Source organism: Mustela erminea, chromosome 17 (genome assembly GCF_009829155.1).
Source record: "Mustela erminea isolate mMusErm1 chromosome 17, mMusErm1.Pri, whole genome shotgun sequence".
Classification (NCBI taxonomy): Eukaryota; Metazoa; Chordata; class Mammalia; order Carnivora; family Mustelidae; genus Mustela; species Mustela erminea.
In genome coordinates, this window is record NC_045630.1 from 43,021,480 (window position 1) to 43,037,878 (window position 16,399).

General features: G+C 39.2%; 1 protein-coding gene across 8 annotated transcripts in view; it reads left to right on the plus strand.

The window, feature by feature from the left end:
- The first annotated feature begins 1,533 nt into the window (after window positions 1–1,533).
- The window catches only part of PPP1R12B (protein phosphatase 1 regulatory subunit 12B), a 222,056-nt gene continuing 207,190 nt past the window's right edge, over window positions 1,534–16,399 (plus strand). For 5 of the 8 annotated variants that reach the window (XM_032318425.1, XM_032318427.1, XM_032318426.1 and 2 more), the window contains exon 1: window positions 1,542–1,999. In XM_032318425.1, coding sequence (XP_032174316.1) covers window positions 1,709–1,999 — 291 coding nt within the window. In that variant the 5' untranslated portion in view covers window positions 1,542–1,708. Of the gene's footprint in view, window positions 2,000–16,399 lie in introns of all 8 variants that reach the window. The other 3 variants (XM_032318432.1, XM_032318433.1, XM_032318430.1) reach the window with 3 other exon arrangements.

A 16,399-nucleotide genomic window follows, 5' to 3' on the forward strand; every position in this document is an offset into this window, starting at 1 on the left:
GCTGAAAGCAGAGACTTTAACCCACTGAGCCACCCAGGCACCCCCAGAAACAGTATTCTTAAACATAGTATTTTGCATGTGCATGTCATTTTTCATTTAATTGTCAGTTCATCTCAGGGGAAGTTGAGGCACCCACAAATGTTCACAATGGAATATAATAAAGTTTCCCGTTAGAATGTCCTAATCACTTTTGTAATAATTTTTTTTAAAGATTTTATTTATTTATTTGATAGACAGAGATCACAAGTAGTCAGAGAAGCAGGCAGAGAGAGAGAGGAGGAAGCAGGTTCCCTGCTGAGCAGAGAGCCCGATGTGGGGCTTGATCCCAGGACCCTGAGACCATGACCTGAGCCGAAGGCAGAGGCTTTAACCCACTGAGCCACCCAGGCACCCCCTTTTGTAATAATTTTTAATGAAAAATTTTAAACACGCAGAAGATTATTTGAAAACTTACAGAACCTAATAATTGTATATGCTCTCTTTCATTATGAACAGCACATTTAATTATATTTTGTCCAGGGCTAAGGCTGTGGGAGTGGGTATAGGCATTAAATCAATTATATGGGTTTTATAACAAAGTTCACTGTAAATATGAAAATGTTCTGCTTGCTGCCATAGGAGTTTAGTATGCCCATTGTTGTCTTTTTGTAACTTTGGGGGGAAAATTCCCAAAAGACCAGGTATCCACTCTGTCTCCTAAGAATTTAAGATCCAGAAAGGAGTAGAGAAGGAGGAGGGAGTAAGAAAGGAAATTACTATTAATTAGTATATTAATGAACTGATATGTGCCAAATATAGTACTAGGTAGCCTTACATGTATTATTTAATCCATAGGACTATTCTGTGAGGTATTACTATTCCCACTTTACAAATCAGGAAACAGGATCAAGGAAACCAAGTAACTTGTTTAGGGATGTAAATTCAATTTTTAATTGAAAGCTTTCATGTTCTTTCCACCATGGTTGGATGAACCCTTTTCTGGATCTTTTAAGGGCCTAAAATATAAGTGAATCATTGAAAGAATTTATGCATAATATATGACATATTATGACAATATATGTATCCATGCTCCTCCTCCCCATGCACCTTTACATTTACTGTGATTAATATACGGTAATGTATTACACGCTATAATGTAAATAAAATTTAGATTTATAACCATGGAATAGATTTGAGTTTTTCGAGTACTTTATGTCTAGTTTTCCCCAACAGAAAATAGGGATAATTACTGCTTCTTTTCCACTTCAAAGAACTGATGTGATAATTAGGGAGCCAAGATTAGTCACAACAGGAAAAAACTACAATTCCCGAAAGGCTCAAAGAGGCTGACGCCGGTCTGGGACACGGTTCCAGTTTTAGGGCAAAGGTGACCCCTCCGTCTCCCGCGGCCAAGTAGGGAGCCGCCGGTCCTCGCCTCTTCCCTGAGGCATCCAGGGATTTGTAGTTCCCTCAAGGCCATGATCTGCCGTTAGGGCCCGTCTCTCACTACAAGTCCCGTGATGACCAGAGGCGCGGGCAGCGCCTGCGTGTTGAAGCCGAGGGAACCGTGCGGGCGGCGCTACTGGCGGGAGGAGTAAAGATGGCGGTGCTGGGGTCTCCGCCTTCTGCTCCGGGCTGAATCGCTCTGAGGGAAGCTGCAGCGGCAACTGGGGCAGCAATAGCAATCCAAGGGTGGTGAGTTTCAGCAGCAGCTGCGGAGGTCGGAGCAATGGCGGAGCTGGAGCACCTGGGCGGGAAGCGGGCAGAGTCCGCGCGAATGCGGCGGGCTGAGCAGCTTCGGCGCTGGCGGGGCTCGCTGACAGAGCAGGAACCCGCGGAGCGACGAGGCGCGGGGCGGCAGCCGCAGACTCGTCGCGGGAGCCCCAGGGTCCGCTTCGAGGATGGTGCTGTTTTCCTGGCCGCTTGCTCTAGCGGGGACACCGACGAGGTGAAAAAGCTTCTGGCCAGAGGTGCGGACATCAACACGGTCAACGTGGACGGCTTGACAGCCCTGCACCAGGTAACTCCCTTTTCGGTCGGATAGGCGTCGAGTCTCCTACAGATGAGACTGTGACCCCTGCGGGCCGCCCATGGGGAGTGTTAGTGTTACCAACCAGCTCTCCTGCACGGACACTGGTCCTTTGGGGCTCGTCGGTTTCATTCCCGTACAGCTTGCTCCACTAATCAAGTCTTTTTCCGACCCCAGGGTCTCTACCTGAAGGAGTAGTGTCACCCCGCTGCCTGGTCAGTGTTTGTATTTCCCTCCACCTACTTGAGTTGTCATGGTTACTGATGATTTGGTCGCTGGTGTTATCCCTATAGATTAGTCATCTTCACTCTCTAGTTGGTGTGCCTGTACACCATGTCACTCGTATAGGCATCGTCAATGTCATCTAATGCCTTTTCAGAAAATTCAGTTTTCTGTTTGTGTGGCCCTGTTATCTTAGATCATTCAGAGAGTAAACTCCTATATTAGGTTAAAGGAAGCAGATCTTCTGAAACCACACCTCTTGTTTTGCTGGTTTGTAATGATTCATAAACAGCTAGTGTCTCCCACAGGCTCCTAGAACACCTTTGACCTCTTTGTTATGTGTTTCTTTTTAGGAGTATTACCTCCCTAAGAGCTTCCTATGGAGAAACTGAATACTTCTGAATACCTACTGAATCACTTATGTTTGTTTGATACTTGTGGAAGTCTTTTTCTTTTCTTTTTTCTCAAAGCTTTTTATAAAAATCATATGCCCTATATATACCTGTAGTATATGGGTTGTGGCTATAACTTAACAGTGGTGTGCTTAGTAATAACACTCTTACTGCCCTCATCTTATGCAACGGTATTCTTACTTATGCAGTAATGTTCAATACATTCTGACTGTCATAACTAACTCCCGCTTCCCTCCCCTAATGGAACTTCATTCCTTATTTTGGTGAGCTGAGAGCTGGTCACCCACTCCTAATCTTTCTTATTTTTTTTTTCCTGCCGTGTGTACAAATGTGTTGGCATGAGAATCCACTTCTAAATAATAATTCCATTTTGTGTCATACCACTTACTGAATGTATTAGCCAATAGCCTAAAATTATCTCTTACCATGTTTGCAACCCTTCTCTTTCAGATGGAAGAACCTTCTCTTCTTTTCATTCTGTTTGTATCTGGTTTTTTTTTTCCCCCTGTTTATAATTGTGGCCCACCTAAGGTAGGCCCACCTAAGGTAGCAAGCAACATTAGTCGTTTGCTGTTTAAAAATTCTTATGTATGTCTTCCCCTATGTGGATCTCAGTAGTGATTCTTGAAGTAGGTGTGGCAAGTAGTGTTGTAACTCCCATTTTACAGATGAGGAATCTGAAGCTTGGAAAATTGTTACTTGTGCAAGATTAGAAAAGGAACAAGTTGCCCTTAGGCATTGATTTTTCAGACTTAAATTCCAGAGCTTTATATCTCACCTAATAAGTAGCTGAATTGAATATAAATAAGCTAGATGCTAAGAGGGCCATATGCATTATTTTAAGTTTCTGGACTCTTTGAGAAGGTGAATATTTATTTTTCAAATATATTTGGAATGTTAAGGAGATGGAGATCTGGATTCTGGAAGGAACTGTTTCTTGGGTTCATAGATGATAGAGAAATAGAATCCAGCTTTCTGGTCCATGTGCTCCTTTACTGAGTCACCATTCTATCAAAGCACAGTTTTCTTAGTGCAACTCAGGAGCCCTGTTTCTTCTAAGGTGACTCTGCTACCTGAATCTGGTTCTTACGTATACATTTTAGTAATGCCCTGAGAAAAGCACGTGCTTTGAGGTCACTCTGGTAGAGCTTCTTCTCATACAAGGTAACCACTCTTCTGATCCCTTCTGAAACTGACTTTCTTGGTGCCTTTCCTTCTGTCTTAACTACCGTCTCAAGTTGTGAAATACAACTTCTCTCACTTTATATGCTGTTCACCTTCAGTTATCTCTTGAAACAGGAGAGGAAGGAGATGACAGCTATGAGATTTTTAAAAACAACGACACCTGCATAGGCAATGTAGGGATTTGTCCCTGTTTATGGGCCTGACAGTGAGTTGAATTGAATAGGTATACTTAATACTAGACAAATTCAGCTGAAGATTAAGCTGCTTCAAGATTTGGAGCCAAACAAACCTTCTGTTGAGAAACTATCTCTTTGTTTGAATCCAGACAAGGGGCCTTTATTGGCTCAGGAACTCTTTTACAAGTCAGTTTCCGTGGAGTGACAGTATGTTTCTCCATGCTCTGAAGAACTCTTAAGGTACATAAAAGGTTATATTCAGAATGTGAGACTGGAGCTGCCAGTAGCGGAACAACTTACTTTGTGACTGATTGTCCTTCTGTGAAATGGAGAGTGGTACAATTATCTGAATTATTTAGTTAAAATATCCATCGGTTATATAAACACTGTATGAATTATCAGGTTAATTGCTTTCTTTCTCCCTTCTGTTTGGCCATGGCCTCTTGACCAACTGTGAATTACCATCTCGGCATGTTGGAAGAAACCCCCAGGTGATAGTGGTGGTTGATTTTTCTCCTCCCCCAACAAGGTCACAGTAAATGATTTACACTTCAGGTTGTGGTGCCTTGATGCTACTTTTGACGTAGAGATCTTTCTTTCTTGGCAGCCTTTGCTTAGACCACGAGGTGCTTGAGTCAATGATAAGCTCCAGGGGGCCTATTAATAATACTTGAAATAGACTGAGGTAAGAAATATCTCAAAGGTTAGACCTTCTCTGATGAAAGCCTTGGAAACTGATGCAGACTAACTAAACTTGGGTGAGTAAATTGTATATGCCCTTAGTATCCCAGAGTTAACAATGGAAATTAGGCATTACTCTGATTATCTAAGTTGTGAAAGTGTTTGTTTGCTCACAGAGGAATTCCCATTTCATTTATTTATATACACTATCAGTCATGACATATGGGTTAATACAGTTCTGTGTGAGGTGGTACTTCTTAAAATTTCTTTTATTTTTATTTATTTATTTTGCAAGGTTGATTGTTATCACCTATTTTGGTGTCCTTAGTATTACAATCTCGGGTGCTCTAGGTGTAGATACAGGCTCTTAAAACTATATCTGTCAAATTGTTGGGCTTCTGTAAGAGGCAAGTGCTTGTTTTCAGAAAGGAGATTTTCTGGGATTTGTTAGAATGAGTGCCTGCATATTTCTTCAAAACATATTTTATTGGCGCTTATCTGTGTTGGGTGTAATGGATTCTAATGTCAGTCCACACAGAGATGAGGATGATTCCGTACATGATTCTGTACTTGATTCAGAAACTCAGGTCAGTTTTGTAGTGGTCTCAGAGTCCAAGTTTGGAGACACCCCAGACTGGAATTCAACTCCTAGTATTTTCTGTTATTCTACAGCTGCCTCCATCTGACCCTGTAGCTTCAGGGAGATTAAAATGATCTATCTCTCTACAAGACAGAAACAGATGAGGGAAGGAGGAAAGGCAGAGCAATTTATATTCAGAGTAAGACAGAAGAAGACTAGAATGGTAATGTGTTCAGTTCAGTACAAAATAGTATGTATATGTGCCAACAGGGGTGGTGAAACAAAACTTTGTATTCTTTGTAGTTTGTTTTTAAGTAATTTCTCTGCCCAATGTGGGCCTCAAACCCATAACCCCAAGATCAAGAGTCTTGCTCTATCTACTGAGCTAGCCAGGTGCCCCTAAAACTTGTATTCTTAACCCTTTCTCTTTTATTGCAAGTTCGTTACTTATTTCCCTTATAGTTCTGCTTGTGAGATGCTTTACCTCACCTCTGTGTATTGATGAATTCAGTTCAGTGTCAGGACCCAAGTCAATATGGGATTAAGAAGATCCTGTTGGCTTCATTATTGTGGATCTAGAACAGTCATCCTGAGTCATTTAGTAGTTTACCTCTTTCAGTCGGTTATGATGCATCAGACTATGTCAGGCACCTGGCTCCTTGCCTTATGAGTATTAGTCCCAAGTTTCCATGCTGTAATGGACCTCAAAGCCAGATTTGAAAAATAGGCTTATTTTTATGGTGGGGTGTTTTTTTGTTTTGTTTTGTTCTGTTTTGTTTTTGAGTATACAAGCAAGTTACTTTTATTTGTTCCCTAGCCAGATTTTTGTTGCCCATTATTAAAGTCCTTTAGAGTAGCAGTATACTATCATTTGGGTTTATAGAATCTTCTCTGTGAATATTTTTAAATAGGCAAGCTGTCAGTGTGTTTGGTTTAAGCATAATTCTGCTAAAGGTAGAAGGTTGGGTGAGTCTTATTGGTAAATTAAAATTAAGTCATTGTTTGCCTATTTTTATTTTTAAGTATTTTTAAATTAAAGTACACTTTATTAGGATGCTGGATGGCTCAGTCGGTTAAACGTCTGCCTTTGCTTAGGTCATGGTCCCCAGGTTCTGGGATCAAGCTCCGAGTCAGGCTCCCTGCTTAGAAGGGAGTCTGCTTCTCTCTCTCTCTCTGCAGCTCCCCTTGCTTGTGCTTGCTTTCTCTCTCTGTCAAATAAATGAAATCTTTAAAAAAAAAGTATACTATATATACAGTAAAATTCACCTTTTTGCATATAGGGTTCTGTGAGTTGTGACAAGTACATGCAATTGTATAGCCACTATCGCAAATCAACATATAGAATATTATCATTATCTCCAAGATTTCTTTGTCCTCCTTGTAGCTACCTCCTCCTCCCACCCCCCGGCCCCTGGCAGCCATTCATCAATGTTCTGTTCCCATAACCACAATGCCCTATAGATGAATCGTACAGCATGAAACCTTTTGAATCTGGCTGCTTTCATTTGCTGTAATGCATTGACATCCATCCATTTTGTCGCATGTGTCAGTAGCTCACTGGTCTTTATTGCTGAGTGGTATTCCAGCATATGGAAGTACTACAGTTTGTTTATCCATTCACCAGTTGAAGGACATTTGGATTAATTCCAATTTTTGGTAATAATGAATAAAGCTGCTAGAAATATTTGTGTACACATTGTTGGTGTGGGCATGTTTCGTTTCACTTTGGTCAAATTCCTAGCAGTGGGATAATTGAGTTCTGTTGCAATGAATGTTTAACACTTTTTAAAAAGATTTTTATTTGTTTATTTACTTGAGAGAGAGGGAGAGAGGGGTAGGAGTAGAGGGAGAGGGACATGCAGATTCTGTGCTGAGCGCAGAACCTGGGGCGGGGCTCCATCCCATGACCCTGAGATCATAACCTCAGTCGGATGCTTAACTGACTGAGCCACCCGAGTGTCCCAGGGAATGCTTGACTTTAAAAGAAACTTCCATAACTGTTTTCCAGAGTGCCTCTTCCATTTTGCATTCCACCTAGCAATGCATGAGTTCTAGCTGCTTTGCAGCCTTACCTGTACTTGGTATTATTATTTTATTTGAGCTATTCTAATAGTTACATCGTGATAAGTCGTTTTTAATGACAGTAGTAAGAATAGTAGTAACAGCAGCCGTGGTAGATATGGGGTACTACTGCAGTATTTACTCTGAGCCAAGGACTCTTCTAAGTTCTTTTAATATATTAACTTGTGTGGAATACTCAAAACAACACATGAATAAGGTACCTTTATTTTTGTCTGGAGTTTATAGAGATAGGGAAACTGAGACACTGCCCCTGGTCACACAGATAATAAATGGCAGAGTGAGAATTTAAGCCCAGCAGTCTGACCGGAGAATCTATGTTCTTAACTTTATATTGCCTCTTACTGGACTAAATTACTTCTCATTCTAAAAAAATTAGAAAATGAAATTATAAAAAAAAAAGTTGAAAGTAATTTAAAATCAGGCTACTCAGAGATATATACTACTAACATTTTAGTGTATTCCTTTCAGGGTTTTTATTTTTTAACATTATACTGGGTTCATATGTATGGGTATAAGAGCATATTTACAAAGTTGGTATTATATACTGTCTTCTGATTTTTTCACTTAACTTTCCTTGTAATTGCTTTCTTATATCACTAAATGTGCTTTGAAAGTAAAGTTTTTGACATTTGAATAGTATTTGGATATGCTTTACTATATTATCTTCCTTGTTAAAGGTTTTATTAGATTGTTCAATTTACTGCTAATATTGAATGCCTAATAACAGATTCTAAGTCTGTGTTAAAGTGTATGTTTGTTGATAGATATAGTTTCTTCCCTAAAGAAACTCACAGTCTAGTTTGGAGATAGATAAATCAAAAACAGTTACTTTTAGAGGGATAATTTCTATGATGACAGGGAGAGATGTTTTCCTAAGTGGAGGGACGAAGGAAGACGGTCCATGATGATGGACCAGTGTGGGCAGGGAGATAGGAAGAGATGTGGTGTGCAGGCAGAGGGGACTCAGTGGAGGAGTCCTAATGGATGCATTTGGAGGGTTAGGAAATGGGTGAGGATGACATCCTAGAAGACTTTGAGCATCAAACACCAGGCCAAGAATGCTTGATGGAGTTCTTAGCAGAAGACTTTTGTGGGTTTGGGCAGGGAAGTTAACCCAACCAAAGCAGCATTAAGGAATATGAGGCTGCATTTGGATTTCAGAGTGAATAGAAAGACGCAGATGAAGGAACCAGCTGAGAGAATGCAGATGAGAAAGGGAAGTATAATACGGTTCTAGCCTGTGAGTCTGAAAGAATTTTGTTACTCCAGTGGATATAGGAGTCAGTCTAATTTTGGACCTAGGAGCTCTGAAGACAGCCAAGTAGATATACCCTGTAGGCATCTATGATTCAAAGCTAATCACCACTTCCCTATCTAGGCTCAAGTTTCCTCTTATTTAAATGAGAGTTGGTGATTACCATAAAGGTGAGAGTTGAAGAAATGAGTATTGAGAAGGAGAGAATATAAAAGAAAAGAACAAAAAAACACACAATTAAGTGGTAGGCAGAGGATACAGAAGTTCCCATTAGGGCCATAGGAGTATGTGGTGGGCTGACAAAGGCCCCCTCAAAGATGTCCATATCCTAATCCCCAGAACCTGTAAATATGTTACCTTGTATGGTAAAAGAATTTTGCAGATATGATTAAGTTTAGGATCTTGAAGTGGAAGATTATTTTGGATTATCCAGAGGGAGTCTAGTGTAATCACAAGGGTCTTTATGGGAGGAGAGGCAGGCAGGAGAGCAGAGTCAGTGATAGATGTGCTGATAGAAGGAAGCAAGGGAGTGATCTGAGGAAGGGGCTGTGAGCCAAGAAATGCAGGCAGCCTTTAGAGGCTGGAAGAGGCAAGGAAATGGGGTCTCCCTTCAGAGTCTCAAGAAGGAGTGAGCCCTGCCAAAAATTTGACTTTAGCCCAGTGAGACTGAGTTCAGACTTCAGATCTCCAGATCTGTAAGATAGTAAGTATGTGCTGTTTTAAGCTACTAAGTTTGTAGTGATTTGTTGCAGTAGCAATGGGAAACTAATACAGAGAACCAAGAAAGCACAGTGAAACTAGGGAGGAGTTTCAAGAAATGGATGGTTGATAATGTAAAGGGAAATTGAGGGGAAGACCTAAAAAAAAACAAAACAAAAAACCCCAAACCAAAACCCATTGGACTTGGCCATTTATAATCTTGGAAAGAAAAGTTTGATTGAAAGATGTTTTTGAGAGCTTTTGTGGAGATTATTTGAAGTTTTTTCTTATTAAGGCTAAGTTAATCTTTCTGTTGATTTTTGGAAAGAAAAAAAATAGATCTGCCATCAGTATGATTCTCAATGTAAATAAGGACCCAAAGTATGTGGGAAGACTCCTAAAAAGCTGGCTTTTGGCTAATTCAAAATAATAAAAATGGTTTCATTATTTATGAGTTAAGAATATTATAGAATATTTAACTTGACTCTGGAAACAAAAAGGTTATAGTCCTATTACTGAAGGGCTAATTAGCTAGTTGAGATTATTTTATTTCCCAGTTCTGGTTTGGCCCATTTCCCACTCATTAGCACTGTCACTGGAGGGTAGCCTTAGGGGAACAGTGATAGGGAGGTTAGGACCAATAAAGAGTTTCTTCTGCCATTTATTCTTTCAGACTCATTTATTGAATGTCTACTTTATGCCTGACTCTGTGCTTCTTGTTGTTACTTAGCAATTTATATATTTTAGAAATGAACTAGGATTTTGGGAATGCTTTCCAGAATAGCTGGTTCCTATTATCATTTATAATAGGAAATTGGCTACGTAGTGATTTTCTATTTTAGCATCATAGCTCTTGGGGATTGGAGGGAGAATCTTGTATTCATCAATATTTGTGATTATTTTCATCTGTGCTTGTGGATTTATACCTTTATACCTAAAGATGGTGAAAAATGGAAATTTGGGATCTTTAATAAATGTTTAGTGTTTCAACAGTAGTAATAAATCCAGATGAAAGATCTTGACCCAGAATTTTATATAGGGCAAGGAAAGCTTGCTCAATTTGTTGATTGGGGCAGGAGGCTTTGAATGCATTGGGGATTTCTCCCCTACTTTTGAAGTGTAATTTGAAAAACCGTTTCTTAGGAGTGCCTGGCTGGTAGAGCATGTGACTCTTGATCTCAGGGTTGTTAAGTTCAAGCCCCGCATTGGGTGTAGACATTACTTAAAAATAAAATCTTTTAGGGGCGCCTGGGTGGCTCAGTGGGTTAAAGCCTCTGCCTTCTGCTCAGGTCATGATCCCAGGGTCCTGGGATCTAGCCCCACACCCCGCTCTCTGCTCAGCAGGGATCCTGCTTCCTCCTCTCTCTCTGCCTGCCTCTCTGCCTACTTGTGATCTCTGTCTGTCAAATAAATAAATAAATAAATAATTTTAACAAATAATAATAAAAAATAAAATAAAATCTTTTAAAAAATAAAATGAAAAATTGTTTCTTAAATCTTGGATTTTAGATTGTAACCAGTTAGAGTAAATTTGGGAGACTTGAAGTTTTATCAGGCAACAATGAGTTTATATTCATTCCATGGGTCGATGTAATTAGAAAACTGAATCCTTATTTCTTAACATTGAAAATTGATCTGCATGTGGTTTCTTTTTTTTTTAATTAATTAATTTACTTATTTGACCGAGATCACAAGTAGGCAGAGAGGCAGGCAGAGAGGGAGAGGAGGAAGCAGGCTCCCTGCTGAGCAGAGAGCCCGATGCTGGGCTCCATCCCAGGACCCTGAGATCATGATCTGAGCTGAAGGCAGAGGCTTTAACTCACTGAGCCACCCAGGTGCCCCTGTACTTTGCATCGTAAACATTGTCATATTATGACAATCTTCTGAATCATATTTTTTTTAATATTTTATTTATTTATTTGACAGAGAGAGATCACAAGTAGGCAGAGAGGCAGGCAGAGAGAGAGAGAGGGAAGCAGGCTCCCTGCTGAGCAGAGAGCCCGATGTGGGACTCGATCTCAGGACCCTGAGATCATGACCTGAGCCGAAGGCAGTGGCTTAACCCACTGAGCCACCCAGGTGCCCCTGAATCATATTTTGATGCAATTTTTGGAAAGTATTTTACAATGCCATGCTCGGAATACCCATGATATATATGGTATACAACCTGGCTGTTACTTAGGAATTTTTGGTCTAGTGACCCACTTTCTTTAATTTTTTATAAACCTTTTTATTTTAGAATATTTAAAAATACAAAGTACAAAAGTAAAGAGAATAGTATAAATGAATTCTCAAAACTTACCAACTCGTGGCCAGTTTTGTTTCATGTATAGGTCCTTTTCTCCTCATACCCAATCTACTGGATTATTTTACAACCAGTCCTAGGTGTAACATACTTTTATTTGTAAATATTTCGATATGTATTTCTAAAAGATGGAAGTGTAATAAAAACAACTACAATCTCATTAGTACACCTAAATATTGAACACTTAACTCCCTAAATTATAAAATATTCAGCAGTGTTTCAATTTCCCTGATGGTTCATGGAGTTTTTTTTACAACTGTTTTATTTAAATTAGAATTCATGTAAGGTCTGCATGGGTTCGTATGTATCTTAAGATTCTGTTAATTTATACTTTCCTCCTCACTTTTTTTCTCTGCATCTTATTTGTTTAAAAATAAGTGTTGTTTGTACTGTTGTTTCCCACAATCTGGATTTTACTGACTGCATGCTTGTACTGCTAACATGTTCATTTGTCTCCTATATTTTCTATAAACTGGTAGTCAGATCTAGAGATTTGATCTGATTCAGTTTTGAAGTTTTAGCAAGAATTCATCATAGGTGGTGGTATATGTTTCTCTCGGGAGGCATATAGCATATAGTGATCTCTTGCTGTGCTTTAATGGCATTGATGGTCTAACAGAATTTTGACACTTCAAGACAGTCTTGACTAGACCTGAATTTTAGTGATTAATTAATTTTTAAAAAGATTTTATTTGTTTATTTGACAGAGAGAGAGACAGCGAGAGAGGGAACATAAGCAAGGAGAATAGGAGAGGGAGAAGCAGGCTCCCACTGAGCAGGGAGCCCGTGATTAGTTCATTTTTATAATTATTACGTTTTCTTGTGCTGACCCTCTAACTGGGATACCAGTGATCAACTAAAATAATTGTGAACATTGTGAATAAAATTGTTAATATAGGTATAGCGTATTGACTGTTGGAAGGGTGGATGTGGTACGAGCAAATTTAGATCTGTACTCTTCATGTGTAATATTTCTCAGTGATGATGACAATGGAGTAAACTCTCTATCACCTCTTCATATCAGTTCCTTTAACTCTCAACTGAAGTTCCCCTTATTTTGAAACAGTGTCCAAAGTCCAGTTCAGTAATATGATTTCTTGTCCCCTAAGATCACTACCAGCCCTTGACCTTTATTAGAAAAGAAAACATGAGGGGCACCTGGGTGGTACAGTCAGTTGAGCTCAAACTCTTGATTTTGGCTCAGGTTGTGATCTCAGGGCCCTGAGATAGAGCCATGTGTTGGGCTCTGTGCTCAGCCAAGAGTCTGGTTGGGACTTCCCTGCACACATGCGGGCTCTTTCCCTCTCTCTCTCTCTAAGATAAATAAATAATTTTTTTTAAAAAACCCCAAAATAAAAAAACTTGAAAGCCTCCAAAGAAAACTAAAAAAAAAAAAAAAGTAAATTGGCTGTACAAGGAGAGACCTTCTTAATAGGCATCTGGCCTTATAGGGGAGACGATAGGAAGAGAAGGCTCATTCCAAGTGCCACAGTTTTGGGCAGTTGACTGTAGGCAAATGATGTGCTCATCTTAGAAAATGGAGGTGACATTTGGAATATTCTTATGGAGGTCGGGCTGGCCGACTTTTTGTTGTACCCTTTGAGGCAGAGGAGAGATCTGCCCTTCTAATTGAACGTGAATTTCACAGTAGAGTATATGGTTTTATGAATTATGTTTTGTTTATATGGGGCATTTCATGAAAAACAGGTTTACTTTCTTTCTGCTTCTCTGCAACTTTTTTGCCAGCTTTCTTATTTTGGTTAGCTGTTTTTGTTCATTTACTTATTTTTTAAGTCAGGTGGCCTAGCTATGAGATACGGCTGCGAAGTGCCAAGGCGGATTGTGTTTGGGTCTTTTGGATGCAGCTTCAGTGTTGTATGATCACGGCTCTTGTATTGATTTTCCTCCCCATGTTTAGATTGTTTCCCTTTCACAGTAAATAGCATGAAAAATGAGGTCAAAAGAATGACTCACCTCATTATAAATCACTAGAGGTAATGGAAAATGATTTGAAGGATGACCGAGCTATGTCCCATCTGTGAAGAATGACTGTTGGAAAGCTCCTGCAGCACAGACCCAAGTGAAAAGGCCCCCCCATTCATGTCTCACCAAGTGCCATACTGGGCTAGTATCAGGAAAATGTTACTGCTGAAACTCTTAAGTGCTTAGTAGATTTTTTTAATAGGCAACATATTTTTTATTGGCGTCCATTTTCAGGTGAGAGTGGAGACTTGTTTGCCTTGATTTAGTTCTTTCTGTGCTTTAGCAGGATCACCAAGACTCAAAAGTTTTCATAGGGGAATAACTTTGAAATATAATGATTTTTATCTCTCTGTTTCTAGTCAGTATCTAAATTAAGAAGGCTCTTATCTTCATTTTTTTAAATATCAAGAGAAGAGAGAATTCCTGATCTTGTAATGTGCTTCTGTGGTTGGATCTTTAAAAAACCAGGAGTCTTTAAAAATAAAGGAAAGCTCCTTTATTAATTGTTTTTGGCCAGATATTTATTGTGCACTTCCTAGATGCCAGATCTTTTAGTAGATGCTGGGATACAGCGATGGCAAAGTCTCTGCCCTTAGGGATTCTGCAGTTACTGGGAAACTCATAGTTTTAAAGATATAATCTGGTTCATATTGCTCCCATTTATCATTGAATCCATTTCCTATTATCCTGTTCATAGTAAAAGAGAAAAGGGTATTGATTGTTATCCATAGTTTGCCTTTCTATGTTTTTTAGATTATCAAGTGTTGGTCTTCAGCCTTGTGTAGTTCAGTCCTTAGCCTTCTCTAATCTAATGAACATGACCATCCGTTTAATTTAATTTAATATCAATTTCCAAATCATTAATCATTTGCTATCTCTACTGTGGATTTTTAAGCTCTCCAGCTCTCTTTGGGCTCAGTAATAAGAGTCCATAATGGCTTCAGCCCTGGGGAGAGCACTATTAGAGGGCCACTTGAAAGTAGAGTTGTAGGACTAGTCATTATGTATTTGTTTTGTTACAGGATTATCAAATTCCAGGACATTATAGCAAAAAGAACATTAGAGGACAACATCTGATCTACCTCTGTCACTTGACAAATGAGAAATCTGAGTTCTAGAAAGAAGCTAAAAGAATGCCATAAGCATGAAACAGAAATAAAATATAATGAAATGTTTTACTTATAAAACAAATGATCCAATATCTGCTTGATATTCTTTTCTATCTATGAAAGATAAGTTTGGGAAAAAGTAAAATATTCTCTAAATTCTTTTAAGAACTTTTGAAGAAAGATAATACCCTGTAGTGTATTTCTCTTTTGTAAGCCTCAATATGATAGAATCTTCATGTTGTGATTTTTCACATTTCAAGAGAATTAATCTCAGAGTTCTTTTAAAGTACTGGTTTCACATTTAATTAAGTCATCTCTGTATTTATTGTTAAGTAACATCATAACATTACAACAAAATTATATAGGGGCGCCTGGGTGGCTTAGTGGGTGAAAGCCTCTGCCTTCAGCTCAGGTCATGATCCTAGGGTCCTGGGATCGAGCCCCATATTGGGCTCTCTGCTCAGCAGGAAGCCTGCTTCTCCCTCTCCCTCTGCCTGCCTCTCTGCCTACTTGTGATCTCTGTCTGTCAAATAAATAAAATCTTAAAAATATTATATAAAAGAAAAAAAAATTCACTAGTACAAATAACACCATAACAATGAACTTTTTTCATTTTTCTTTGTTTTTTCCCCCCCAGGCTATTAATTTTTACAAATGTTTTACCATGGTAGAAATCAGTGTGTCTTGATTATAGCAAGTACTATTTACTGAGTGCCCACTGTGTACCAAGAGTTGCATTATGCATTTTGCTTTTAAAACTATTTTTACATCAACAACTCTACCAAGTAAGCGGTTTTATTTCATTTAATAACAAGGAAGTAGAATCAGAGAAGGTAATTTGCCCTTTCCTAGGTCTCATGGAATCTAGGTCTGTCTGACTTAGAAGCTTCAAGTTTTCTGCCTAGGTTTTAATGCTTTTACTTTCTTTTTTTTTTTTTTTGAGGAACAGAGAAAGAGTGTGCCTGTGCGCGCATGAGGAGGAGGAGGGGCAGAGGACCCCAGGCTGCTTTTCTTTTAAAGATTTTTTTTTTTATTTGACAGAGAGAGATCACAAGTAGATGGAGAGGCAGGCAGAGAGAGAGAGGGAAGCAGGCTCCCTGCTGAGCAGAGAGCCTGATGCGGGACTCGATCCCAGGACCCTGAGATCATGACCTGAGCCAAAGGCAGCGGCTTAACCCACTGAGCCACCCAGGCGCCCACCCAGGCTGCTTTTTGACAGTTCTGGTCCACCTCTCCTTTTAGAACTAATATTAACTTTATTTATTTATTTTTTTAAAGTAGGCTCTATGCCCCACATGGGTCCTGAACTCACCACCCCAAAACTGAGAAACATATGTCCCACCAACTGAGAAAGCCAGGCACCCTTAGACCTTCTGTTTACTTTTAAAAGGCCTCTTAGATCTTTTAGATTCATACCATTTTGGGGCGAAGGGGGAAGATTTCCTTTTTTGCATTCTATTGCTCCTTTGATTTTTTACATTGTCAGAATTTACATCTCAACTCTGTGAAATGATGCACGGCTTCCCTACCTCTTTCACGTCATGGTGTGCAGAAAATGACATTATTTGTATAGCACACTTGGGAGCCGTGGGAGTTTTATATAAAAGTGCATTGTATTTCCCTAACATATCATGATAAAATCTATTAAAAAATTAAACTTTGGTTAATTGTTAGCATTAAAATCTATTAATAATAAATGGG